Source organism: Rattus norvegicus, chromosome 18, assembly GCF_036323735.1.
Source record: "Rattus norvegicus strain BN/NHsdMcwi chromosome 18, GRCr8, whole genome shotgun sequence".
In the NCBI taxonomy this organism is placed as follows: domain Eukaryota; kingdom Metazoa; phylum Chordata; class Mammalia; order Rodentia; family Muridae; genus Rattus; species Rattus norvegicus.
Genome location: NC_086036.1, coordinates 16,241,408 through 16,269,186, shown reverse-complemented (window position 1 = coordinate 16,269,186; position 27,779 = coordinate 16,241,408). Strand labels below are relative to the sequence as shown.

General features: G+C 46.7%; 2 protein-coding genes across 11 annotated transcripts in view; both read right to left on the bottom strand.

Annotated features, from left to right (window-relative positions):
* Fhod3 (formin homology 2 domain containing 3) overlaps positions 1-1,357 on the bottom strand; it is a 432,679-nt gene extending 431,322 nt beyond the window's left edge. For 3 of the 6 annotated variants that reach the window (NM_001415720.1, NM_001415719.1, NM_001415718.1), the window contains exon 1: positions 882-1,176. In NM_001415720.1, the coding sequence (NP_001402649.1) occupies positions 882-1,046 (165 nt within the window). In that variant the 5' untranslated portion in view covers positions 1,047-1,176. Of the gene's footprint in view, positions 1-881 lie in introns of all 6 variants that reach the window. The other 3 variants (XM_017600804.3, XM_017600806.3, NM_001271332.3) reach the window with 3 other exon arrangements.
* Positions 1,358-17,258: 15,901 nt separating this feature from the next.
* The window catches only part of Mocos (molybdenum cofactor sulfurase), a 45,527-nt gene continuing 35,006 nt past the window's right edge, over positions 17,259-27,779 (bottom strand). For 2 of the 5 annotated variants that reach the window (XM_063277464.1, XM_063277463.1), the window contains 3 exons: positions 26,123-26,228; positions 22,933-23,071; positions 20,521-22,353 (listed from right to left, as the gene is read on the bottom strand). In XM_063277464.1, coding sequence (XP_063133534.1) covers positions 22,024-22,353; positions 22,933-23,071; positions 26,123-26,228 — 575 coding nt within the window. In that variant the 3' untranslated portion in view covers positions 20,521-22,023. Of the gene's footprint in view, positions 17,445-18,748; positions 18,854-20,520; positions 22,354-22,932; positions 23,072-26,122; positions 26,229-27,779 lie in introns of those variants that run through there. The other 3 variants (NM_001395671.1, XR_001842027.3, XM_017600988.3) reach the window with 3 other exon arrangements.

Here is a 27,779-nt window from a genome sequence, read left to right as displayed (position 1 = left end):
GTAAGCGGGAGGAAAGGTTTTCCCGGGGAGCTAAATGATTAGCTTCCAATGCCTGGCTCTTCACAATCACTTTGCAAGACGCCTGGCCTCCTTCAAAGGGTTAAAAAAGAAAGAAAAGACATGAAAAGAAAACTCTAACGGGTGGACTGAGACGCCATTCTTCCCAGGGGACACTCACTTGGGGCTCCTGGGCCGAGGCTTTGTGCGCCCCTTGCCCGCGCCCCCGCCCTTCCTCCCACAGGGGCTGCTTCTCCAAGGTTCCTGAGGCCACCTGCTCCTCGGAAGAAAAAAAGAAAAAACGGGATAGTGTGAACGCTAGTTATCGCAGTGCGCGCCCCTTCCCAGAGGGAAGAGGGGGAGGTGTTCCCGGAAAGCGTGCTTTGTCGCGAGGGTCGCCCAGCCGCCCACAGTGCCAGGGAGGCCCAACAGAGCTTCTGACCCCGGCATCTTTCAGGGCTCTCTTCAAGAAAACCGGGTTCCGCAGTCCCCAGGGCTCTTTCCGCGCTCGGCTCTGGGCCAGGCGGGGTACCCAGGTTGATCGCCCGGGCGACCAAGCTGCACCCCGCCCACCAGGCCGAGCTAACGGAGAGGCCACGGAGATCCTAATGCAACCCGCCTCCGGCCGGCATGGCACCTGCTGGGCCCCGCTCGCCCTAAGATCTGCACTGGGGCATAGAGCTGTCCTTCCCGCCAGGCACAGAGAGTCGTGCGCTAGCTTCTGGGTGCTCCTGGCCCCTTTGCCTAAGCCTCAGTGGCATATGCCCTTGGGCGCGTGTCCCTAGGGCCTCGACCAGTTCAGCCCGACTTCAGCGCCCTCACCCCGGCAGGCACAGCTGCAGGGGTTGCGTCTCCAGCCTCCCACCTATCCCTCCCGATCTTACCTTGTGTGGCGCCCTCAGCAGCCGATGGACCCCGGCCAACTGGGTGCCCAGAGCCAGGTCCTCGCGGAATGTGAACAGCGGTGGCCGGCTGGGCTCTGGGAAGTTGGTGCTGTTGAAAGGATCGGTGTCGTCCAAGAACTGCACGCGACAAGCCAGCGTGGCCATGATGCATCCCTGCCCCGTGGGGCACGGGCCCCGGGGTCAGCGGGCCGCGCAGGCGGGGGCGCCGGGTGTGTGCGGAGAAGCTGCCGCCGCCGCCGCCGCCGCCGCTAACAGGCTCGCGGGCTAGCAGGCTACAGCGCGCCCGGCTGCAGCCAGGACTCCGGCCACGGGGGGCGGGGCGGGGGCGGGGCTGCGCCCCCTCCTCCTCCCGCTCCCCCTCGGGCTCCTCCCCTGCTCGGTTTACCAGCCACCGGACCGGGCTTCCCCGACCTTCGCGACCGCTGCAGGGACAGGGAATGAGAGAGCTACAAGCGCAGAGTCGGCAGCCCTGAGCCTAGCAGCAATCAACGCGCAGGAACGCCCCTGCGCAGAGCTCTCTGCACGTGTGCCGGTCGCCCAGTTACGGACGCACCAGCCTCGGAGCGCTGGCTCTAGACTGGGGACAAGGCAGTCTTCAGACTATGTTCCCCCTAGAACAGGGCACAGCACAACCCTTCCCAGACGAGAGCGACAGAGCCGGTCTCCCTGTTGCTGGGCACCCAGAGACCCGGGAGCAAAGCTCTCTGCAGGCCTGTGACTGGGAGATAGCGATCCTAAGCCCTGGAGAGGATTCCAGGGAGGTTTGCGCCGGAGTGAAAAGAAGCTAAGAAGGGGGGGGGGGGGGGGGGGAGCGGAGGTTATGAATCCCAGCAGCATTTCTTGAGCCAGGGAACCTGCAGTGAGAATTGGAAGACTGCAAAGAGAGGCTCGGCGACCCCAAAACTGGGCCCGGACAGCTGCCTGAGAGTTATAGTTGAACCTGTCCATTATCACCCCTCTCCTCAGTAAGGTCTAACTTGACCTTCTGCGACAGAGAAAGAAGGGTGCTTCTAGTCAGACCCCGGAATGGTGAAGATGCGGAGAAGAACCGGACTGGGAGTTAGGGGGCCTCCCTCGCAACAGGGACTTGGCATGTAGCTTGACAGCCTGCCTTCTTCCTCTAGGCTGGCAATACCATGCAGCAGATCACCGTTCTCCTTGCTGCTCACGGGCGACCCCTTACGTTTCCAAAGAGAACTGACTACCTTTTCCATTCCCAGATCACATTACTGATACCTAATCCCTCTCGGTCGCCCTAATAATCAATATATCCAGCCGTTCTTCACACCCATGATGCCTCCATAGTACGTCCCTCTCCCTTTTCTCTGGTTTCAAGAGAAAAGAAACCCTTGCCCTTCACTTAGCAGCCTCACTCGAATCTTTCACATGCATTCTTTGTGGATTCCCCACAAGTTTGTGTGTGTGTGTGTGTGTGTGTGTGTGTGTGTGTGTGTGTGTGTGTGTGTGTGTTTCAATGTAGGGCCCTATCCTGAAGATTTCCTTTGTGGCTCTTTTAGCTGGGTATAATGCACACCTCACTCAGGAGGCAGAGGCAGGCAACTTTCTATAAGTTTGACGACAGCCTAATCTATATAGTGAGTCCCAGGACATTCAAAGTTACATAGTAAAGAGATTCCATCTCAAAAGCAAGGGTAGAGGCATTGATGAAGTTCCTCCTGGCCTCAAATTCATGATCCTCCTGCCCCAGTCTCTCTAACAAGGTGATGCACCATACTGGAATCATACTTTTTTGGATTTGTGATGGTTAATATGTATTGTCAACTTGACTGTATTTAGAATCGCCATGGTAACATGCCTCTGAAGCATTATAGAACGATGTTTGCAGGAAAGTTTGAGTGAGGAAAAGAAGACCCACCCTGAGCTGTGGATGAAGCTACCACCATGGGCGAGCCCTAAGTAAGAGAAAGCAAGCTGCGCAGGCATCCATCCCTGTGTTTTCTGACTGTGGAAACAACGTAGCCACCTCACACTCCAGCTGCCTGCTTTCCCTGCCATAAAAGTCTAGACCCTTTCTTTACTATGAGTCCAAAGAAAACTTTCCCTCCTTAAGTTGCTGTGCCAGGTGCTTTATCTTAGCAACAAGGAAGGAACTAAGGCAGCTTCTTTCTCTTGTTTCTTTTTCTTTTCCTTTTGTGCGTTGTATAAGTATGTAGAAGGGGCAGGTTTTTGAGAAAGTATATGAATTCAAGGATCTTTTTGCAAAGTCTTTGTAGTTAATGTGGTGTGAGAGTTGTGCAAAGATGGCAGTGGAAAAAGTCTTCTCTTGCTTCTCATGTTCCCATTTCTGCCACACCATTCTTATCCACCCCTCATTCCAACAAAACCTCATATTCCCCTCATTCGCTCCACAATGCTCATAGCCCCCATCTCCCCCACACCCATTGTCTTAGTCAGGGTTTCTATTCCTGCACAAATATCATAAGCAAGAAGCAAGTTGGGCAGGAAAGGTTTTATTCAGCTCACACTTCCACATTGCTGTTCATCACCAAAGGAAGTCAGGACTGGAACTCAAGCAGGTCAGGAAGCAGGAGCTGATGCAGAGGCCATGGAGGGATGTTACTTACCAGCTTGGTTAGCCTGCTTTCTTATAGAACGCAAGACCACCAGCCCAGGGACAGCACCACCCACAATGAGTCCTCCCACCCTTGATCACTAATTGAGAAAATGACTTACAGCTGGGTCTCATGGAGGCATTTCCTCAAGGAAGGCTCCTTTCTCTGTGATAACTCCAGCTTGTGTCAAGTTGACATACAAAACAAGACAGTCGACCCATCATACACCCCATTTCCCCACCCCCTCACATTCACTGATTTTCCTCACATGCCTCACATCCCTCCACTTCACTCATATTTCCTGTTTCCCCACATCCCTCGGTTTCCCTCATTTCCATCTCTCCCTTCATGGTTTCATAACTTGGCCACTTCTGTCAAAAGATAAACCCTATTTCTCTAGTCTTTGATTGACTGACTGGTTGGTTGGTTGATTGTTTGGTTGGTTGGTTGGTTGGTTGGTTGGTTGGTGGGTTGGTTGGTTGGATGGTTGGTTGGTTGGTTCGATTGGATTGATTTGGGGAGAGAGAGTCTTCCTATGCAACCCCAGCTGACCTGGAACCCACAGTGTTCCACCTTAACACAGTGTTCTGCCTACTGCCTGCTGGAGTTGATGACCACACTGCCATAGCAGCTCCCCACTCTTTGAGCAGAGGTAGCTTTGATACTTGCCCTCACAAGCAGAGTGTGTGACTTCAGAACAGACATGAAGAGACCTCCTCTTACCCTCAGAAAGCTCTGGCCTGAGACCACATGCCAGGAAACCAGGTCTAATCTAGGAGAAATGTTTTTGAGGACTTCTGAGAATTAGAAAAAAAATGGGTTCTATGCTATAGGACAATGAAACAATTGACAAGATGATTGCCCTTCATCTGAAAGGGATAAATTATATGAACTGAAGCTAAGGAGCTATCCAAGGAGAACACTAAAACCCTTCAAAGTACCTATTGGATGCTTCTAGCTGCATAGAATAATGAATTTTATTTCATGGAGGAAAAGAAATTTAGACTCTCTAAATTTAGGATTATAAAAAGAAAACAATTCGCATCCCAGTACCTTCAGACAGAAAAAAAAAAGTCCTTGTTAAATATATGTTTTAAATTATGTATGTGTACAGGTATTTTACATACCTATAGTCTGTATGCCATGTGTGTGCAATGCCTGTGGAGACCAGAAGAGGGCTCCAATCCCCTAAGTCCTTGAACTTAAGAAATGAACTTACTAAAATAAATATTAAAATGTTAGTGTTGGGAAAAGGAGAGAGGACTCAGCAGTTAAAAGCACTTGTTGCTCTTTCAGAAGAGCAGGGTTTGGCATGTAAAATAAATCTTAGTAAAATTCACAGGCAATCCACAGAGATGTTAAGAAACAAAAGCATTACCAGCTTAGACTGAAGAAATAGAGATTGTTCGAAGAACAATAGACCTCTGACCTCCAACTTGAATAAGGAAGGACCAGCTACAAGTAGTTTGTATTTGTAGGTAGTACAGAAAAATGAAAGTTTCACCAGAGCTTGGAGCTAAGAGCCATAGAGAAGGGTGAGTGTTAACCATCCCTGGGGCAAACCTAGGAATGTAGAAAGCAGCAACGTGGGCAAGGCTGGGGTGCCAGACAGTCACATGTGTCTCCTACTTGCTCTCTAAGTGGAAGTGTCGGCTGCTGGGATTCTGCCCGGGCTCCGCAATGACTACTGGGTAAGTAGTGGGCATGTAGCCTGCTCTTTCAAGTGGGAGGTTCAGAATGTGTTTCCCCTAAAAGGTCTCCTCACCTGCACACACCCTTAAGCAGCAGTTTCTTGGCCACTTTCCCAGCCGCAAGGTGCTGCCTGCTTCTACAATCACTGTAACTCCGTGTGTAGTTATTTTATTGTAGCTGCAAGGAAACACCGTGACCAAAAGTGACTTGCGGAAATGACCGTTTATTTTGGCATATGGTTCCAGAGTGAGAGTCCATAATGGCGAGAGAGCCGTGGCAACAGACAGCAGGAGCAGGAAGCTGGCTGGCCAGTTTCAATTTTATAAGAACTGTGGTTTTCCTCACTGTGGAAAATTCCTCTTATGAATTTCCATCCGCAGGAAAAATGAGAGTGATGTGGAAGTGGAGGGGCCTAGAAACTGCCAAAGCCCGCCCTCTGTATCACACTTCCTCCAGCAAGGCTCCACCTGCTAAGGGTTGCATAACCCCGCAGAACAGCGCCACCAACTGGGAGGGGCGAGCATTCAAACACATGAACCTGGGGGGGAACAGTTCTTATTCTAACCACCATGCTTAGCTTGGTTTTTGATTGCGGTAGCTCTGTACTTCCAGATACAAATATGTTTCGAGTTAATGACTGTCATGTAATAAACCGTTCCATTTGCCCTCGATTCTGTAGGTCACCATTTCAGCTGGGCTCAGCAATGTCACCCCCGCTGTGGTTGCCATCTGAGAACATCACCGGAGCCAGGCAATTAAAAATCATCTTCCGCCATGTATGTGAGTGTCTGTTGCCTGTCAGCGGGCTGATGTGGAGGACTTCTGTGAGATAGTTCATCTCTATTCCGTGTGTTTTCTCATGCAAGGTTAGAGCAGTATTCCTCACATGGCCTCTGCAGACTGAGGCAGCCTTCTAAGGATCAAGACAGGTACTCTACAGTCTCTTGAACCCTGGACTCAGAATTTGAGCCGCAGCTAATAATATAGCTTAGCGGGTAGAGCTGTCCGCCAAGCCTACCACCTGAGTCGTATCCCTACAAACCACACAATGGGAGAATCAACTCCCACGAGTTGTCCCCAGACTTCCACATACTCAGGCACACACAAAAATAAACAAAATAAAATAAACGTAATAACGAAATAAACCACACTGTGTCCATTTGACAACTTCTGAAGGGGCGGACACAGAGTCAGCCGAGACCATCCCTAACTCTGAAAGTGAGTACCAGATTCTACTCCTGCAGCGATAAAAGCAAAGCCAGAAATTTGTGCACAGATCTGAAATGAAGAACTGCTGTAGCCATCGTTTTCGATAGTCAAATATATGATCTACAACCCAACAATATATATGCATACACCTTTACATGGAGCACATGTATGCAGTCATATATATATATATATATATATATATATATATATATATATATATATATATATACACACACACAGTCAGACTGGACAAAACAGTCAATTCAAAGCTACATCCTTGAAGGAAAACAAAACAAAACAACAACAAAAAGAACAATAACAACAAAAACGCAAGAACTAAGAAAAACAGACCCCAAAAGAATGGTTTGCTAGGTAGAATCAAAGGTAACATGCTGGAGAAATAACTCAGGCAGTAACTTTTAAAGGACTCCATCACCAGTGTTGCAGTTTTCCTCAGAGTCCAAAAAGCCCCACACCATCACTCAACTGTTGAGATTTGCTGACCCAGTTTGAACTAGTTTCCAGAATCCAGAAATAAAAGCCTCTGAGCTTACCTAATGCTGCCACCGGGTGGTGGACACGGCTTGACTTTCTCCGGCATTGTAAGCTACTGTACCACACACAGCAACCTGAGCTTTAACTTTATAAGAACTGTGGTTCTCACCACTTTTTAGGTGAGACTCAAAAGTATCCTGTCACTTATTCCTGGAGGGAATATGATTTGCTGAATTTTTTTTTTGAGGTTTGGGCTTGCTGTCTATTGTAGGGCAAAGTATGGGTACCCCAAGACCTGGAGTCTGCAGGCAGACCTGTGACCCTGCTCCCAAGTTATTTCTTATTGGTGAATAAAGATGCCAAGATCAAATAGCTGTGCAGAAAAGACATAGGTGGGGTCTAAGTTTTCTGGTCTTGGGGAGAACCACGAGGAGGAGAAGGTACAGGAGGAGGAAGGAGAAGCTGCCCTGAGTTAGGAGTAAAGAAAAAATGTGGCCCTGAGGGCTGGCCAGTTGGAGTCAAGAGCAGCCCAGAGGAAACATAGTAACAACTTGGGGTTATCCATAGGAAAGTAAATGCTAACAGCATAGAGGGTAGAGATCCAGCTCCTGTGCTGTTAGGGCTTTTTATTTTTTTTTTTATATATATATATATTTTTTTTTATTAACTTGAGTATTTCCTATATACATTTCGAGTGTTATTCCCTTTCCCGGTTTCCGGGCAAACATCCCCCTCCCCCCTCCCCTTCCTTATGGGTGTTCCCCTCCCAACCCTCCCACCATTGCCGCCCTCCCCCCATAGACTAGTTCACTGGGGGTTCAGTCTTAGCAGGACCCAGGGCTTCCCCTTCCACTGGTGCTCTTACTAGGATATTCATTGCTACCTATGGGGTCAGAGTCCAGGGTCAGTCCATGTATAGTCTTTAGGTAGTGGCTTAGTCCCTGGAAGCTCTGGTTGCTTGGCATTGTTGTACTTTTGGGGTCTCGAGCCCCTTCAAGCTCTTCCAGTTCTTTCTCTGATTCCTTCAATAGGGGACCTATTCTCAGTTCAGTGGTTTGCTGCTGGCATTCGCCTCTGTATTTGCTGTATTCTGGCTGTGTCTCTCAGGAGCGATCTACATCCGGCTCCTGTCGGTCTGCACTTCTTTGCTTCATCCATCTAGTCCAATTGGGTGGCTGTATATGTATGGGCCAAATGTGGGACAGGCTCTGAATGGCTGTTCCTTCAGTCTCTGTTTTAATCTTTGCCTCTCCCTTCCCTGCCAAGGGTATTCTTTTTCCTCATTTAAAGAAGGAGTGAAGCATTCACATTTTGATCATCCGTCTTGAGTTTCGTTTGTTCTAGGGATCTAGGGTAATTCAAGCATTTGGGCTAATAGCCACTTATCAATGAGTGCATACCATGTATGTCTTTCTGTGATTGGGTTAGTTCACTCAGGATGATATTTTCCAGTTCCAACCATTTGCCTACGAATTTCATAAACTCGTTGTTTTTGATAGCTGAGTAGTATTCCATTGTGTAGATGTACCACATTTTCTGTATCCATTCCTCTGTTGAAGGGCATCTGGGTTCTTTCCATTTTCTGGCTATTATAAATAAGGCTGCGATGAACATAGTGGAGCACATGTCTCTTTTATATGTTGAGGCATCTCTTGGGTATATGCCCAAGAGAGGTATAGCTGGATCCTCAGGCAGTTCAATGTCCAATTTTCTGAGGAACCTCCAGACTGATTTCCAGAATGGTTTTACCAGTCTGCAATCCCACCAACAATGGAGGAGTGTTCCTCTTTCTCCACAACCTCGCCAGCATCTGCTGTCACCTGAGTTTTTGATCTTAGCCAATCGCACTGGTGTGAGGTGAAATCTCAGGGTTGTTTTGATTTGCATTTCCCTTATGACTAAAGATGTTGAACATTTCTTTAGGTGTTTCTCAGCCATTCGGCATTCCTCAGCTGTGAATTCTTTGTTTAGCTCTGAACCCCATTTTTTAATAGGGTTATTTGTTTCCCTGCGGTCTAACTTCTTGAGTTCTTTGTATATTTTGGATATAAGGCCTCTATCTGTTGTAGGGTTGGTAAAGATCTTTTCCCAATCTGTTGGTTGCCGTTTTGTCCTAACCACAGTGTCCTTTGCCTTACAGAAGCTTTGCAGTTTTATGAGATCCCATTTGTCAATTCTTGATCTTAGAGCATAAGCCATTGGTGTTTTGTTCAGGAAATTTTTTCCAGTGCCTATGTGTTCCAGATGCTTCCCTAGTTTTTCTTCTATTAGTTTGAGTGTGTCTGGTTTGATGTGGAGGTCCTTGATCCACTTGGACTTAAGCTTTGTACAGGGTGATAAGCATGGATCGATCTGCATTCTTCTACATGTTGCCCTCCAGTTGAACCAGCACCATTTGCTGAAAATGCTATCTTTTTTCCATTGGATGGTTTTGGCTCCTTTGTCAAAAATCAAGTGACCATAGGTGTGTGGGTTCATTTCTGGGTCTTCAATTCTATTCCATTGGTCTATCTGTCTGTCTCTGTACCAATACCATGCAGTTTTTATCACTATTGCTCTGTAATACTGCTTGAGTTCAGGGATAGTGATTCCCCCTGAAGTCCTTTTATTGTTGAGGATAGCTTTAGCTATCCTGGGTTTTTTGTTATTCCAGATGAATTTGCAAATTGTTCTGTCTAACTCTTTGAAGAATTGGATTGGTATTTTGATGGGGATTGCATTGAATCTGTAGATTGCTTTTGGTAAAATGGCCATTTTTACTATATTAATCCTGCCAATCCATGAGCATGGGAGATCTTTCCATCTTCTGAGGTCTTCTTCAATTTCTTTCTTCAGTGTCTTGAAGTTCTTATTGTACAGATCTTTTACTTGCTTGGTTAAAGTCACACCGAGGTACTTTATATTATTTGGGTCTATTATGAAGGGTGTCGTTTCCCTAATTTCTTTCTCGGCTTGTTTCTCTTTTGTATAGAGGAAGGCAACTGATTTATTTGAGTTAATTTTATACCCAGCCACTTTGCTGAAGTTGTTTATCAGCTTTAGTAGTTCTCTGGTGGAACTTTTGGGATCACTTAAATATACTATCATATCATCTGCAAATAGTGATATTTTGACCTCTTCTTTTCCGATCTGTATCCCTTTGATCTCCTTTTGTTGTCTGATTGCTCTGGCTAGAACTTCAAGAACTATATTGAATAAGTAGGGAGAGAGTGGGCAGCCTTGTCTAGTCCCTGATTTTAGTGGGATTGCTTCAAGTTTCTCTCCATTTAGTTTAATGTTAGCAACTGGTTTGCTGTATATGGCTTTTACTATGTTTAGGTATGGGCCTTGAATTCCTATTCTTTCCAGGACTTTTATCATGAAGGCGTGTTGAATTTTGTCAAATGCTTTCTCAGCATCTAATGAAATGATCATGTGGTTCTGTTCTTTCAGTTTGTTTATATAATGGATCACGTTGATGGTTTTCCGTATATTAAACCATCCCTGCATGCCTGGGATGAAGCCTACTTGATCATGGTGGATGATTGTTTTGATGTGCTCTTGAATTCGGTTTGCCAGAATTTTATTGAGTATTTTTGCGTCGATATTCATAAGGGAAATTGGTCTGAAGTTCTCTTTCTTTGTTGTGTCTTTGTGTGGTTTAGGTATAAGAGTAATTGTAGATTCGTAGAAGGAATTCGGTAGGGCTCCATCTGTTTCAATTTTGTGGAATAGTTTGGATAATATTGGTATGAGGTCTTCTATGAAGGTTTGATAGAATTCTGCACTAAACCCATCTGGACCTGGGCTCTTTTTGGTTGGGAGACCTTTAATGACTGCTTCTATTTCCTTAGGAGTTATGGGGTTGTTTAACTGGTTTATCTGTTCCTGATTTAACTTTGATACCTGGTATCTGTCTAGGAAATTGTCCATTTCCTGAAGATTTTCAAATTTTGTTGAATATAGGTTTTTATAGTAAGATCTGATGATTTTTTGAATTTCCTCTGAATCTGTAGTTATGTCTCCCTTTTCATTTCTGATTTTGTTAATTTGGACGCACTCTCTGTGTCCTTTCGTTAGTCTGGCTAAGGGTTTATCTATCTTGTTGATTTTCTCAAAGAACCAACTTTTGGTCCTGTTGATTCTTTCTATGGTCCTTTTTGTTTCTACTTGGTTGATTTCAGCTCTGAGTTTGATTATTTCCTGCCTTCTACTCCTCCTGGGTGTATTTGCTTCTTTTTGTTCTAGAGCTTTTAGGTGTGCTGTCAAGCTGCTGACATATGCTCTTTCCTGTTTCTTTCTGCAGGCACTCAGCGCTATGAGTTTTCCTCTTAGCACAGCTTTCATTGTGTCCCATAAGTTTGAGTATGTTGTATCTTCATTTTCATTAAATTCTAAAAAGTTTTTAATTTCTTTCTTTATTTCTTCCTTGACCAGGTTATCATTGAGTAGAGCATTGTTCAATTTCCACGTATATGTGGGCATTCTTCCCTTATTGTTATTGAAGACCAGTTTTAGGCCGTGGTGGTCCGATAGCACGCATGGGATTATTTCTATCTTTCTGTACCTGTTGAGGCCCGTTTTTTGACCAATTATATGGTCAATTTTGGAGAAAGTACCATGAGGAGCTGAGAAGAAGGTATATCCTTTTGCTTTAGGATAGAATGTTCTATAAATATCCGTTAAGTCCATTTGGCTCATGACTTCTCTTAGTCTGTCGACATCACTGTTTAATTTCTGTTTCCATGATCTGTCCATTGATGAGAGTGGGGTGTTGAAATCTCCCACTATTATTGTGTGAGGTGCAATGTGTGTTTTGAGCTTTAGTAAGGTTTCTTTTATGTATGTAGGTGCCCTTGTATTTGGGGCATAGATATTTAGGATTGAGAGTTCATCTTGGTTGATTTTTCCTTTGATGAATATGAAGTGTCCTTCCTTATCTTTTTTGATGACTTTTAGTTGGAAATTGATTTTATTTGATATTAGAATGGCTACTCCAGCTTGCTTCTTCTGACCATTTGCTTGGAAAGTTGTTTTCCAGCCTTTCACTCTGAGGTAGTGTCTGTCTTTGTCTCTGAGGTGTGTTTCCTGTAGGCAGCAGAATGCAGGGTCCTCGTTGCGTATCCAGTTTGTTAATCTATGTCTTTTTATTGGGGAGTTGAGGCCATTGATATTGAGAGATATTAAGGAATAGTGATTATTGTTTCCCTTTATATTCATATTTGGATGTGAGGTTATGTTTGTGTGCTTTCATTCTCTTTGTTTTGTTGCCAAGACGATTAGTTTCTTGCTTCTTCTAGGGTATAGCTTGCCTCCTTATGTTGGGCTTTACCATTTATTATCCTTTGTAGTGCTGGATTTGTAGAAAGATATTGTGTAAATTTGGTTTTGTCATGGAATATCTTGGTTTCTCCATCAATGTTAATTGAGAGTTTTGCTGGATACAGTAACCTGGGCTGGCATTTGTGTTCTCTTAGGGTCTGTATGACATCAGTCCAGGATCTTCTGGCCTTCATAGTTTCTGGCGAGAAGTCTGGTGTGATTCTGATAGGTCTCCCTTTATATGTTACTTGACCTTTTTCCCTTACTGCTTTTAATATTCTTTCTTTATTTTGTGCGTTTGGTGTTTTGACAATTATGTGACGGGAGGTGTTTCTTTTCTGGTCCAATCTATTTGGAGTTCTGTAGGCTTCTTGTATGCCTATGGGTATCTCTTTTTTTAGGTTAGGGAAGTTTTCTTCTATGATTTTGTTGAAGATATTTACTGGTCCTTTGAGCTGGGAGTCTTCACTCTCTTCTATACCTATTATCCTTAGGTTTGATCTTCTCATTGAGTCCTGGATTTCCTGTATGTTTTGGACCAGTAGCTTTTTCCGCTTTACATTATCTTTGACAGTTGAGTCAATGATTTCTATGGAATCTTCTGCTCCTGAGATTCTCTCTTCCATCTCTTGTATTCTGTTGGTGAAGCTTGTATCTACAGCTCCTTGTCTCTTCTTTTGGTTTTCTATATCCAGGGTTGTTTCCATGTGTTCTTTCTTGATTGCTTCTATTTCCATTTTTAATTCCTTCATCTGTTTGATTGTGTTTTCCTGGAATTCTTTCAGGGATTTTTGCCATTCCTCTCTGTAGGCTTCTACTTGTTTATTAATGATTTCCTGTGTTTCCCTAAGTGTGTTCATGTCTTTCTTGAAGTCCTCCAGCATCATGATCAAATATGATTTTGAAACTAGATCTTGCTTTTCTGGTGTGTTTGGATATTCCATGTTTGTTTTGGTGGGAGAATTGGGCTCCGATGATGGCATGCAGTCTTGGTTTCTGTTGCTTGGGTTCCTGCGCTTGCCTCTCGCCATCAGATTATCTCTAGTGTTACTTTGTTCTGCTATTTCTGACAGTGGCTAGACTGACCTATAAGCCTGTGTGTCAGGAGTGCTGTAGACCTGTTTTCCTCTCTTTCAGTCAGTTATGGGGACAGTGTGTTCTGCTTTCGGGCGTGTAGTTTTTCCTCTCTACAGGTCTTCAGCTGTTCCTGTGGGCCTGTGTCTTGAGTTCACCAGGCAGCTTTCTTGCAGCAGAAAATTTGGTCTTACCTGTGGTCCCGAGGCTCAGGTTCGCTCGTGGGGTGCTGCCCAGGGGCTCTCTGCAGAGGCAGCAACCAGGAAGACCTGTGCCGCCCCTTCCGGGAGCTTCAGTGCACCAGGGTTCCAGATGGTCTTTGGCTTTTTCCTCTGGCGTCCGAGATGTGTGTGCAGGGAGCAGTCTCTTCTGGTTTCCCAGGCTTGTCTGCCTCTCTGAAGGTTTAGCTCTCCCTCCCACGGGATTTGGGTGCAGAGAACTGTTTATCCGGTCTGTTTCTTTCAGGTTCCGGCGGTGTCTCAGGCGCAGAAGTCCTGCCGCTCCTGGGCCCTCCCCCACGGGAGCCCAGAGGCCTTATACAGTTTCCTCTTGGGCCAGGGATGTGGGCAGGGGTGAGCAGTGTTGGTGGTCTCTTCCGCTCTGCAGCCTCAGGAGTGCCCACCTGACCAGGCGGTTGGGTCTCTCTCTCACCGGGTCTGGGAGCAGAGAGCTGCTGCGGGCTGGGATCCGCGGGTGTGGGACTTCCGGTAAACACAGACCGTGCCTCCTAGAGAAATTCTGCTTCCGTGTCCCAAGCTCACCAGGCAGCTTTCTTGCAGCAGAAAATTTGGTCTTACCTGTGGTCCCGAGGCTCAGGTTCGCTCGTGGGGTGCTGCCCAGGGGCTCTCTGCAGCGGCAGCAACCAGGAAGACCTGTGCCGCCCCTTCCGGGAGCTTCAGTGCACCAGGGTTCCGGATGGTCTTTGGCTTTTTCCTCTGGCGTCCGAGATGTGTGTGCAGGGAGCAGTCTCTTCTGGTTTCCCAGGCTTGTCTGCCTCTCTGAAGGTTTAGCTCTCCCTCCCACGGGATTTGGGTGCAGAGAACTGTTTATCCGGTCTGTTTCTTTCAGGTTCCGGCGGTGTCTCAGGCGCAGAAGTCCTGCCGCTCCTGGGCCCTCCCCCACGGGAGCCCAGAGGCCTTATACAGTTTCCTCTTGGGCCAGGGATGTGGGCAGGGGTGAGCAGTGTTGGTGGTCTCTTCTGCTCTGCAGCCTCAGGAGTGGCTTTTTATAAATACAAAGGTCATGTGTGTCTTTTATCTGGGAACTGAATGGCCAAAGGCGGGGCAGAAGTCCCAGGTAGGGATTAAATAATTTCTACAACAATTTTAATTTGGGGATTTGTAAGGTGAAATGTCTATAAGTTAATTCTGCTAGCACAAAAGGGGGAGTTAGAAAGAGGCTGCCTGGTGGGGCCTGGCTTCCCTTCTGTTTCCTAGGGCTCCCTGAACTGACTGTGACATAGGCCAAGTCTCTCTCAGAGGTCCAACTATTTGAAACAATATGAACTAGGAAGGTTTTGGTTGCAGCAGGGTCCCTGAGGATCCTCATCCAAGATCCAACAGTAGGTCCCTGGGTCCTCTAGATCCCGGAAGACTGTACTTTCTCTCCTTGGTGACCTGTTACCTCTGTATTTGCCACTTGTCTTGTTGCCATGACAACACATAGGCCAGTAGCAATTTAAGGGAAAGGGCATTTATCCAGGTTTATAGTTCCAGAGCATAAAATCAACCATGGCAGAGGGGAAAAAAAATGGTGGCAGGAGGAAGCTGGTCACACTGCATGGGGGCAGGAAGCAGAGAGATGAATGTTGGTGCTCACCCCACTTTCTCCTTTTTACTCAGCCCAGGACCCCAGCCTAGGGGATAGTTCTGCCCACATTTGGGTTAGATCCACCACTAGCCTAATCTAGAAGCTCCCTCACAGGTCTGCTCAAGGGTTGTCCCTCAAGATAACCTAGGTCAAGTCAAGTTGACAATTTAAAGTACCACGACTTCACTATGGATAAAGGGAAAGTGGGAAATGGGACACAGTTGGTCCTGATCGCATCGTCTAACCAAGGCAAGGTCACTTCAAACAGCAAAGGCCATTAGGGATGTGCTTGAAGGCCCTGGAGACCAGAGTCAGTGGTGTACAGAAGAGGGCAGGGAAGCTAATGCTTGGACAGGCGACGGCACTGTCCTGTCCTTCTCCACGGGACTTCCCTTTTCTTCCCCAAGGTTAGCCCTGTCCCGACTGCTATTGGAAGCGCCATCATGTGGTGACTGGCTGACATGAACCACCAGCTCACTCACCTTGTCCAGTCATGCAGTGGGAAGCACTGTGGGGAAAATCACTCACGGGAGCTCGAGCCTACCTCACTTCACCTACATCTGAAGCAGAACCACTTGACATTAAGCAACAGTGGCTTCCCTGAGTGGCATGGACAGAGCACAAACTCCGTCTGTGCAGAGTCCCGTCCCCTCAGAATCCAACCCCGCCCCATATCTTGCCCCTTTAGATAACAGCCCCCTCAGATCTCAGCCCTCTTAGATTCCAGATCTCAGTCCCCTTAGATCTCCACCCCCTTAGATTCCAGCCCCCTCAGATTCTAGCCCCTCACAACCCAGCCCCCACCCCCAGATCTCTGCTCCCTCAGATACCAGCCTCTTTAGATCCAAGCCCCTCAGATCTCAGTCCTAGAACCTAAATCGATCCACTTATCCTGTCCTCGGTTTTCTCGTCTATAAACAGTGATGAGGAGAGTAAATTTCTCATAATCCTTTTCAAGACGATCACATGATGTAATCCACCTGAGGTGCTCAGAGAGCTGCTCACAATCATGACTCAGCAGTTTACCACACTGTGAAGAGAGAGGACGGACAGACTGGGCTCTAGTCTGGGCTCTGCGTGTACTGCTTCTCCCACCTTCTCAGGTCATTTCACCTCTCTGGTTATCAGTGCCTGCCCCACAGGATGTCTGAGAGAATTAAAGCCGGATGTGGGAGGCCTGTGGCAGAGTGCTTGCTAATGTTAGTCATTCACAAACATAGCCAAGTGTGACAATGTGGAGGAGAGCACACACCTGGGAGTGCAAAGGCACCCTCTCCAGTGAGGCAGATCCCTGTGACGTATAAACTCACTTCATCCTACAAAAGCCACCTGAAATAAAGCCAACATAGCCACCATATATAGTCTTTTCAGAAACTGCTGGACTAAATACTTTTTTAAGAATTTCAGAATTTATATTTATTTATGAGAGGAGGCTCATAATTCTCAGAAATAGCTACATCAACAGGCCTTATTAGACAGCTAGGAAAATGCTAGTTACAAAAAGATACTATATATCAGAAAAGACCCAGTCTGTCAAAAACACATAAGCCAGACCTGGTGCATACCTATAAACTAGCACTTGGGAGGCAGGAGCAGGCAGACTCCATGAGTTCAAGACTAGCCTGATCTACATGACAAGTTCTAGGCCAGCCTGGGATACACAGTGAAATCCTGTCTAAAAACAAAAACCAAAAAAACTAAGACATAAAAACCTTAAGTGTGAACACACACACACACACACACACACACACACACGGCACACACGCTAGCTCACACCTTAAAATACATAAGTCAAGCTGGATGTGACCAGGTGAGGGCAGAAAGATCCAGCCAGCCTGAGTGACATGAGATCATGCTTGAACCTTCGCCACTAAATAGCTTGAAAACGAGGAAGACAGTATACTCCAGTTCTTGCCAGCCAGCTGATCTCTTGCGATTTTGCAATGTACCCAATAAACTAAAAAAAAATAATCTCCAGAGTCTCATGAAATATTTAATTTGACTACAACTGATCATTCTTTGGATATATGAGGGAGCCTTTTTGGTGTGGGCACAGCAGCGTTCTGCTGAGTTGTGTCAGTGCAAGTGAGCTGAGAGGTCAGAGGGCACATGGTAAGAGAGGGCTCAACTCCAGTGGCAAAGAGCAGCACTCATTCTAAGACAAAGTTCTCAAGTTGCAGTTCTCAAGAATGGTAGACAGCACTTTAAAGAAAAACTTTAATGCTCTTGGGAGAAATGTCAGGAGATAGCACGTGGGTATGGCTGGGAAGAGGGTGAATCAAGACACTCCACAGTCTTTCAACACAGGGAGTACCTCAGATCCCACTGACAGGAAACACGGAGACGATAAATCCAAGGACGAGTGCATCAGGTACACGCCAAAGTTCACCTGTGATGGAAGCAACAGTCCCAAGACAAGCCACGTTATTTTAAAAGTTAAAGTCATTTGTAACATGTGCTTCAGAAGGCAGAGGCATGTGATGTGTTTGTGTGTGCCCAGGTGCACACACATGCAGACAGAAGCCAGAGGACACCCTGGCTGCAGTTCCTCAGATGCTGCCCACCTTGTTTATTGAGACACAGTCTCTCGTGGTCTGATGCTCACCGGGTAGGGCAGGCTGGCTGGATCTGCCCTTCCCAGTTGTGAGATTACAAACGTGTGTCACAGTGTCCAGTTCTTTTATGCATGAGAGAGAGAGAGAGAGAGAGAGAGAGAGAGAGAGACAGAGACAGAGACAGAGACAGAGAGACAGAGACAGAGACAGAGAGAGACAGAGAGACAGAGAGACAGAGAGGGAGAGGGAGAGGGAGAGCTCTGAGGATCAAACTACGACTCTTGAGATTGCAAGGCATGCACTTTGCAGACTGCACCATCTCCTCAGCCTGTTTATCTATTATTTATTTGAGACGGGACTTCATTGTAATTCAGGGTGACTTTGAATTCTCTGTGTAACCATGGATGCCCTTGATCTCTTTGGAGGAGTATCATACCCTGCTTCAAGAGTACTTCAATGCAGCCTAACTGGAATTCTTCACAAAGGCCTAACAGAAAATGCAGAGCTAAAAATAAATGCTTCTAATGAATCATTTATGTGTAATATATATTGAATACTATATATTAAGTGCTCAGATTTTATAATCGAGTATCTACAACAGCAGCATAGAGTCATTTTAACCCCCTGAGGAGATGAACCCCTGGGTTTAGTATCATGAACTTTACTGAGCCCTCTCAGCAGATCATCTATCCACAGAGTTAACTTACTTTGTTAAAAGATCTCTGGGGTGAAGAAAATAGAGATCGAGCTAGTGGAATTCTTTTTTTTTTTTTTTCGTGAGGTTGTAGGGGATGGGAACCAGACCTCGGCACATGCTAGGTGAGCAAAACACTCTACCACTGAGCCACACTGCCCAGCCCTGCTATGTTTATATTCCTTCTATCTTCAATAAGATCTGAAAGCATTAAAATAATTAAAATAAAACAATGACCAACACTGGATGAAATACTGGAAAATAATAGAGAACCCCAAGGCAAGCTTGGGACGTTGGTGAAAGGCAGCATTGGCTTTGGGAAGTGTAACGGCTTCTCCACAGATGAAAACTACTCGACACTCATAACAGTGCAGTTATGTGCATATAGCATACAGAGATGAAAACGAGGTGCCGTGTTGGGCACACGGACCTACACGTACCCACCTTTCTCCCCCGGCTCTCAGAAAGCTTCTGGAAGACATCCTGGTTCCGCTGGCCAGTTTTCTGGTCGATACAAATCATCTGGCACCTGTGACAAGGCCCCAGAACCTGGCAGGGAGAGGGGACATGTGATGAGGCCATGATGCTTTGTGTGGGGGAGTCACAGACATGCGGCCAACCCCTAACCACAGAAGTGACCCCTCTTTGCAGCACTTCCTGGGAATGGCCTGTGTGGAGTTGCTGGCTGAAAGGCTACTACTACATGAGGGCTGTGGAGAAACAGAAAGGTGTGGAAGACCATCTTAATAGTTCCTAGAGACGGAGAAGCCACCACTGAGCCAGGCACGGGGCCCTGTGAGCTTTGAGCACCAATTATACACATAGAAATTTAACCTAAAAGGAACTAGAAGCATTAACACAGATTCATGAGCAGGGATCTGTCCTCGTATTGATTGCTGAGAATATGGAAAACTTATATCTTAGAGATCGCATGGTATTCAAGATAACACATCTATGTGGATCTTACCTCAAGGATTCAAATTAACCTACACGGAGCTGGGGATGGGGGTCAGAGGGCTAAGTGCTTGCCAGAAATTCATGAAGCCCTGAGTTCCATCCCTAACACTGCATAGAACAGGCGTGGTGATACACGCCAATAATACCAGCATTCGGGAGGTGGAGGCAGAAGGATCAGAAACTCAAGTTCATCTTCAGTTACACGGCAAATCTGAGGCTAGCATGAGCTTCATAAGACTCTGTTTTTAAAAAAAAAATTACAAAGGCCTTTAAATAAAATATAAGAAAAATATACTTTAAGCAAAGCGTGGGGAAATACTTGTATTTTGTAATTGAAGCAGAAAGCAAATGATACATGTATTTTACATGTGTCTACAGATACACATGCCTGCATACCCACACAGCAATACCTAAGCCAACAATCAGCGACTTGACATAAGCTATGTGTACGAGAGAACTTCAGCAGCCGTTAGTCATGTGTCCTTATCACTTGTATAACACAAGAGGAAAAACATAAATATTAACAGAACTTTAACACATCAGCGGTGATAAGATTGCTCTTTTTGCTACATACATAAGATGTAAAATGTGTTGCCCAGGCTGGCTTTGACTGAATGAACTCAAGTGATCCTCCTGCCTCAGCCTCCTGAGCAGCTGGGACCACCGGGTCAGCTACCAGGTTTCCCCATGGCCACATGTGCCTCTCATTTGTGGGTATTGTTCCCTGAAATTTCAAGCACTCACTAATGTAGCTGGGCCTTGGCCTGTTCTATCATGGGTACTCTAGCTGGCGGGCGTCCATCTAGTCGGAAATAATGTCTAGGCCCTGAGAGTGGCAGAGAGGAGTGTGGAAAGACCAGCAGGTGCTCACTGTAGCGCTCGGCTAAGACGGACTGCCCTATCCAGTTGGATTTGTCCAGAAGTCCAGACACTACTTGAGGGGTGCCAAGCCTAGACCTCCACATCTCCACACTCAGGTAGAAGCTCTAACTTCTGGAGATGAAGGTCCTGAGACCAAGAGCCAGTATGCAGAAGCCTCTTAGCTTCTCCTGGGAAAGTGTCTCTTAGGGCACAGAGGGATGGATGCCAGGGGGAGCAGCAGCCTCCAGACCCAGGCCCTGACCAACTTCTCTTCACAGACAGACACTTTGGGCCAAAATCTGGTCATTTTGTTGAAAAGATCCTCAGAAAACAGCAACTTGGATGGCAGCAAGGCCATTTTCCAGATATTTATGCACAGACACACTGATATACATAGCTTCTTTTTTTTTCTTTTCTTTTTTTTTTTTTTTTGTTCTTTTTTTTTTCGGAGCTGGGGACCGAACCCAGGGCCTTGCACTTCCTAGGCAAGCGCTCTACCACTGAGCTAAATCCCCAACCCCTACATAGCTTCTTTTTAAGCTCGCTCTCTCTCCTTCCCTCCTTCCCTCCCTCCCCCTCCCCCCCCACTTTTTTTCTGAAACAGGGTTTCTCTGTGCAGTTCTGGCTGTCCTGGAACTCACTCTGTAGACCAGGTTGTCCTTGAACTCAGAGATCTTCCTGTCCTTGCCTCCTGAGTACTGGGATTAAAGGCATGATCCAAAAATCTATCTTTCTCTCCTTCTTTCTTTTGCAGGGGGAGAGGTAAACAACAGGCTTTCTCTATGTAGCCCTGAAACTCAATAAGTAGACCAGGCTGGCCTTGAACTCACAGCCTCTGCCTCCCGAGAGTTGGGATTAAAAGGTAAGTGCCACCAAACCCAGCATTAAGCCTTTTTTCATATCTTTAAAAAAATTATTTACTGTCATAAATTCTTGTTGAAAATGAGTCATGCAGACATAGGAAGAATTAAAAGGGAAAACTCAGCAGTCATGGTCTCTCCTGCGGTAGATCAACTTGACAGGATCCAGGCTCACCTAGGAGACTCACCTCTGAACCCATCTATGAGGGAGTTTCTAGATTAGCTAGTTGGTGTGGGATGACCCACCCTAAATGCGGTCACTGCCATTCCATGGGCTGGGGTTGCAGACTGATAAAAAGGAAAATGGCAGCTGAGGGCCAACATCCACCGCTCCCCACTTCCTGACTGTGGACTCAGTGTGATTAGTTGCCTCACTCCTTCTGTCCAGTCTTCGGTGCCATGATGGACTGTTAGGGGTCCAAAGAGCACTAATAGCCTGACTTTAATTTTTTTCCACACACTAGGAATGTTGCCTAAAGAAAACAAAGCATTCTAAGATGTCTCACGGAAAGGTTCTTTGCCGCTGTTGTCAGATGGGTTTCTGACAGTGTTCCTGGCATAGTTTAGTTTTCCCTCCCTCTTTCTTCCTTCCTCCCTCAGGCCCTCCCTCTATCTCTCCAAATATCTCACAAGGTAGATTTAGAGCCTACCTTGGCGCCCAGCAGGTTGCATTAGAACAGATGCTTTTAAAACAGCAGAGATTCAGTGACAGAGTAAGAACAGACGAGGAGGTCAGCTTACAGGAAAACAACAGGAGAGTTGCTGCCAGAACCAGGCTTACAGGAGAGAAAAGAAAGTGGTTTTCAAAATGATAGCTGCCCAGATAAGATCTCACAGAGTTCAAGAATAAGAAAGATCATCAGGCCCTTTGTGGTACCCCCACCCCAGATCCGAGACCCACTGATAGCAATTTAGATAACTGTTACTGCTCTCGGGGATGATAGACTGGTGTTCCATTTAAGCACAGAACCTGGGCACAAGGTCACAAGACAGGCAGGTCACACCTCTGCAAGGTTACCCCCACCCCTACAATTACCAGGATCAGTTCATGTCTAGTATAGAACATTGTCCAGCAGTGAGCCGTCCATACAGCCCCCAGCTCGTCCTTATCTTTCCTGTCCACCTCCTCCAACAATCACTTACTGGGAACTGGCTCAGCCAGGATGCTCTAGGTCTCTGAGGCATGCTAGGAAAAAGGAGACACGGTCTACACCCTGTGTGGTCTGCGCGGCTAATGCAGGCAGTGTGCCAAGTAGAATTGTACTGTTGGGCAGCTTCTAAGAAGGCGACCTCTGAGTCAAGGTCCAGTAGCAGCGTGGTAAGTAGCAGGGACAGCAGGGCAAAGGCCTGAGGCAGGAGACTGGCTTGTCCCTGGATGGAGGAAGGGCAGACTGAGAGGCAGAGAGATCATAAAGCTCAGGGCAGACCTCGTGAGTTTGTCGGTCATGTAAGGAATAGAGATTTAGATTAGAGCTTCCCTTCTACTTATTGAGTGTTTAAGACTAAGGCTTGGGGACAGTGAATGGATGACGATGGACCTGCCTCTAACTATAATCTCTTCCATAGATGCCATTAAGGACGGAAGCCAGAAAGGGAGGAGGAACGAGAAGGAGGAAGGATGAGGAAGGAGAGGAGAAAGTAGATGAAGGAGGTAGGAGAAGGAAGATGGATAAAAGAGGGAGGGGTGGCAGTAGCAATGGTCATAGGCCTTAGGCTGTCACTAGGCTCCTGGGTCTCCCCCTAGGAGCTCTGCTGCACTGGAAGGTCCAGCATCATTAGGAGGACGTGCTTCCGTACACACAAGTGTTCACAGAAAACAGACTGAAGCCCAAACATGATCCATAGAGGACGGTAAGTAGAGAGGGGGGCACCTGCCACTGTCTAGTTCTGGAGCTGAGAACAACAGTCACTGGCAGCCTTTGAGGAAAGCCAACCACTCCTAAAACTTACCTGGAAATGCAAGGAGCCAATCGAAATCTCATCCCACTGCTCTTCTTCAAAAGCCCTGGCTCCCTTGGTAATAATATTGGCACGGAAGCGGGAGATGAGATCTTTCACAGAGAATGATTCCTCCTTTCCACGTTCGTCACTATTTAGACGGACCAAGAAGGGTGAGTGGAGGGAGGTGGCACATGCCCGCACGGTTGCAACAATCCTACACACTTTGCACTCCGTGCCTGTCTGTACCAATTCTCCTCAGGCCTGAGGCCTGGATGCTCAGAACAAACGTCTCTCACGACACACCCATCTGTTAGACACAGCCAGGGCCCCTCCCTAGGATATGGGTCCACCTCCTAGGAGAAGCATACAGGAGGCAAAGGGTACTTAAGTCGTAGATGAAGAAGCCAGATGAGCAGAATGAAGAGAACTAGACTATAGAAAATACCAGTTCTAGAGCATGGGACAGGACACAGACAGGACAAGAGCTGTCAGCAGGCTGAACTATAAAGACCTGCTTTGCACAGAGACTGTACTCTCTCATGCAGAACACAACAGAAAGTATAAATAGAGTAAATAAAATTATAACCATAGAGGATAAGATTCTGTTGTTTAATGAGAGAGGATCTCCCTATGTTACCTGGGGTTGGCCTTAAATACACAATCCCCCTGCCTCAGCACCCCACGTGTATGATTACATCTATGCATCCCTAGGCCTGGTTTATACAATTCCTGTTTGAAAGTTTTGCTTACTTCTACAAAATGACCTTCTGTGTTTCCACACACCCCAGTTCGTTCAGAGGAATACTCTACAAACAGCTCTTAAAACTTCCCCCAACACAGGAGCACACACTCCGTTAAATCAAAGAATGAGTGAAACTATTTACAGTGAAAGAAATCTAACTGAGGGTTGGCCCGGATGAGGTGTAAGTGGGGTGCGATCCCTCCTTGATCTGTTTGCACACACACCTGTAAAACTTCACTGTGCTGGGCTTAGGGCTTTTTGCATTTTGCGTAGTTTGAACAAATTCTAGAATTTCTAGCTTGGTACCTGAGGAAAGGGAAGGAGACATTCACTGATCATGGTAAAATATGTTCTGGGGACAGAGCTGAAGTCCGGTGGGTTGGTATAGGAAGGTTAAGGGTTATGAAATCCCTTCTAAATGACAGTGATCGTACACGAGCCAGGGACTGAGATCCAAGCCCAGCTTCACCACATTCACTCTCAAAGCTGTCACGAGTTCCTTTGTGTTTTGTAAAAAGAAAGGCTTCTTGTCTGAAAACTATTGTTACCGTGCAAATGGCGGAGCCCACCAATCTGTATCTAGAACGTTGAGAAACACCAAGCCCTGGCTGAGTTTCTTGCCTGTGACAATGTTGGGGCTGGCCAGCCTTGCTCTAAACCAGCTGGTGGGAAACACCCCCTGCTGGTAGGAGCCGGGGCTACCACCAAGCCTGTCTTCTCTGATCGTCCACATTACAAAGCCAGAAAATGTCAGGTTCATTATCCCTTGCTCTGGGTGTCTGAAAGAAAGACCCTTGATACTGAGAAAACTCAGAACACCAGAAACCTCAAAGCTGGGCCACGATTCTGCACCTGAGGAAGACAAATTGCTCCTCGGCCAGGGAACCCTAGTGTGTTCTCTCAGAAGACTAGAAACTCCAACAGCCAGTCTTGAGGGAAAGTCAAGGAGAGTCCCACAGCTTCCTTTCAGCTGTGTGTGCAGCTGCTCAAGGTGTGAACATGTATGCAGAAGTCTACAGGGCACATGAAAAAAAAAGTGTCTGGGATCATGTACCCACCTCTCAAGCCTGAGGAGGAAGAATTAGGAGCCTGTGCCCATCATGGCCCTGATGGGACAGCTGATGACTTTCCCTAATTAATTCCCTAGTTACCAAATTGGAGTTTTCTCTAAGGAAAAATGAGGAGTGGGTGTGGTCAGAATTTCCTAGAGTTGAGATGGTATCCTAACAGCATCTGTACCCTCAGGTAGGTAAGGGGCAGTGAGCATCCAGGGACACTGGCTGTGTCTGAACATGTATCTGACAAACAAAACCTGCCTGTAATCACACTCAAAACGTTTTTGTAAGCACTCCTTATGAGAAGTAGGGCAGGAATCCTAAGAGACGGGAGACAGTAGGAGAGGGGGCAATGAAATTAGGTCAAGCCGGTGACAAATTAAAACAAGGTGTAGAAATAGAATAATTAAAACCATTGCCGGGGGTCCTCCATGTTTCATGAGAGGGTCAAGAGAGAGCAGGGAGCACACTATAGTCTTGACCTTAAACATCTTCAGGGGCCCATGGTGGAGGCTGGATCCCCATCCTTTACTAGCAATGGTAAAACTTTAAGAGGTGGCTCTACTGGGAGGAGTGTGAGTCACTGGGGATACGTCTTCAAAGGGACCTGTGGGTGTCCCCAGCTCTTCTCCATTCTCTCACCCTGTACTCCTGCCAAACGGGCTCAAAGCAACAGAGTCCCCAATCATGACTGATGCATTCTCTTTACAAGTTGATTGCCCCAAATATTTGCTACAGCAATGGTAGGCAGATTGATATAGGAAGTAATACAGCAACAGTAGGCGGATTGACACAGGAAGTAAATGAGAACACTGGGAGTGATTAACAGGAACTGAGGGAGGGGCTCACATGGTAAACTACGGCACACACGTGAGGAACAGCATCAGTCCCCAGCACTCAAAGCCTTGCTTGGCGGCACCCACTTGTAATCCTACTATTGGAGAGGTGGAGTTGGGAAGATCCCTGAGGCTTGACAGTCAGGGGTCTAGCCTGACCTATGAGCTCTAGGTTCAGTAAGAGATCCTGTCTCAAAAACAAGGTGGAAAGTGGTTGAAAAAAAGCCTAATACTGAGCTGTAGCCTCCACACCCACTTGTATACGTAAATACCTTCATACCTATATGCATGCATGTGCACGAGTGCTCACATGCACATACACACAAGGAAGGAAGGAAGGAAGGAAGGAAGGAAGGAAGGAAGGAAGGAAGGAAGGAAGGAAGGAAGGAAGGCAAACAAGAATTGGCCCTAAGCGTTCACTGATGTCACTGGATCTCATTTCTCACTGTAACTGCAGGGTCTGGACTCACTACCTTCCAGGTCTTTCCTTTCCAGGTGGGTACCAGCCCCCCCCCCCAGGGGCAAATAATTCTCCTTGTTCCCTGGCCTCAGGGAAAGGGTCTAACCTGGCGTTTAGCTGCTGCTGAAGCTCCAGAACACTTGATGTGTTCACCAACAGATACTGAGCCTCATTCACCAGGGACAGGGCAACAGCAGTGCCGGGAGGATGACCTGAAGAGGAAACACAGACAGAAGGATTGCTTTCTGGGAAATGCTGGCCATTCTCAGTTTCAAGCCCTGCGGTTTCTAAAGGCAGATGCCTTCCACACGGGGAAAATGTCAACAACAGAAAAGCAAGAGTGTTCTAAGCATGGCTCAAACCTCTCCAAAGGCAGAAAGAAGAAGAAAAACAAGGTCCTAGCATACTCTGTATCAAATAATCCAGCGAAGAAAATAATAAAATACTGATGTGAATTTATTCTCACAAATATTGTTTCTGCAGCAAGGCCTCATTACACAGCCAGGCTGGTCCCAGGTTCCCGATCCTCCTGCCTCTACTTCCGCAGGTTATGGCCGTGTCTCACCACACTCAGCCTCAGAGACAATGCTTGGAAGCAAAACGACAGGGCTAGAGCAAGCCCTGCCTGCCCTGGACAAGATGGAGGGGCTCACGATGTGTGCAGGCTTACTTAGGGCTTCCATCAGTTATTTTCATGAATACATACATGTGTGTATGTGCACGTGTGCATGTGTATTTGAATGAATTCATATGGGTGTCTGCCTGCATGTCTGTGGAGGCCAGAAGACTTGGATCACCTGAGACTAGAGTGACTGGGTTGTGAGCCATGACGAGTGCGCTGGAAATTGAACTTGTGTCTTCTGGAAGAGTAGCCAGTGACTCTCACCACTGAGCCATCTCTATAGCCCCACAAAGACCTTCTAGATCTAACCAGAGAGAACAAGACAAACAGGCAGGCAGGCAGGCAGGCAGGCAGACTTTGGCAATAAACAGAAGAGGATACTCCAGCAGCCAGTGGTCTTACAAGTGGTACTTATGCAGAAGTAAACAGAAGATTCAAAGCTATTGAAAAGGGGAAAAAACTATTGAAAGAACTTGTGGTGCGTCTAAGCTGGTGATAAAGGGTTGGCTAGGTCAGAACCTGTGGAGCATCTTCAAGCAGAGACAGTGGTCTCCAGAGAATGTGATCCCACTCTATCTATGCTCTTTGGTCTGCCTAATAAGGGAGGTACCATCTCATGCTGGACAAAGGGCCTTCTTCCCTGTCACAGAGGAGAGGCCACAGGGCTCCCAATGCACATTGCCCTGGGGGCTGACCACCTCCAGCATAGCAAACAAAAGTCCCATTCAAACCCTGGAGCCAGGAATGGGGAAATAAAAGTCTCCATGGCCAGGGCAAAAGATCCTCCCACAGGTCAGGTGACAGCCAGTCCTTCTCGGGCCTGGGAACTGCACGACCTAATTAAGCTGTCAACTGGCAGACATGAAAGGCAATTGATGTTAGATCCTGTGATCTGGTCACAGACTTCAGAAGTCTGAATGACAGTGTGCTAACCAAGATCCCCTCTTCCTGCTTGTCATGCATTCGTGAGATTTCCCAGAAGTGAGCGGTGCTGAGCATTCCCAGGTCTATCTGCAAATGACAGACTCTCAAATGTGGGAAAGCCCAGCTAGAGTTCCGAGGCTCGCCCTTTATGTTCAGTAGTTATTAAATTATAGCTATATTATATACTATAGAAGCTATAGTATAGATTAGTGTTGTT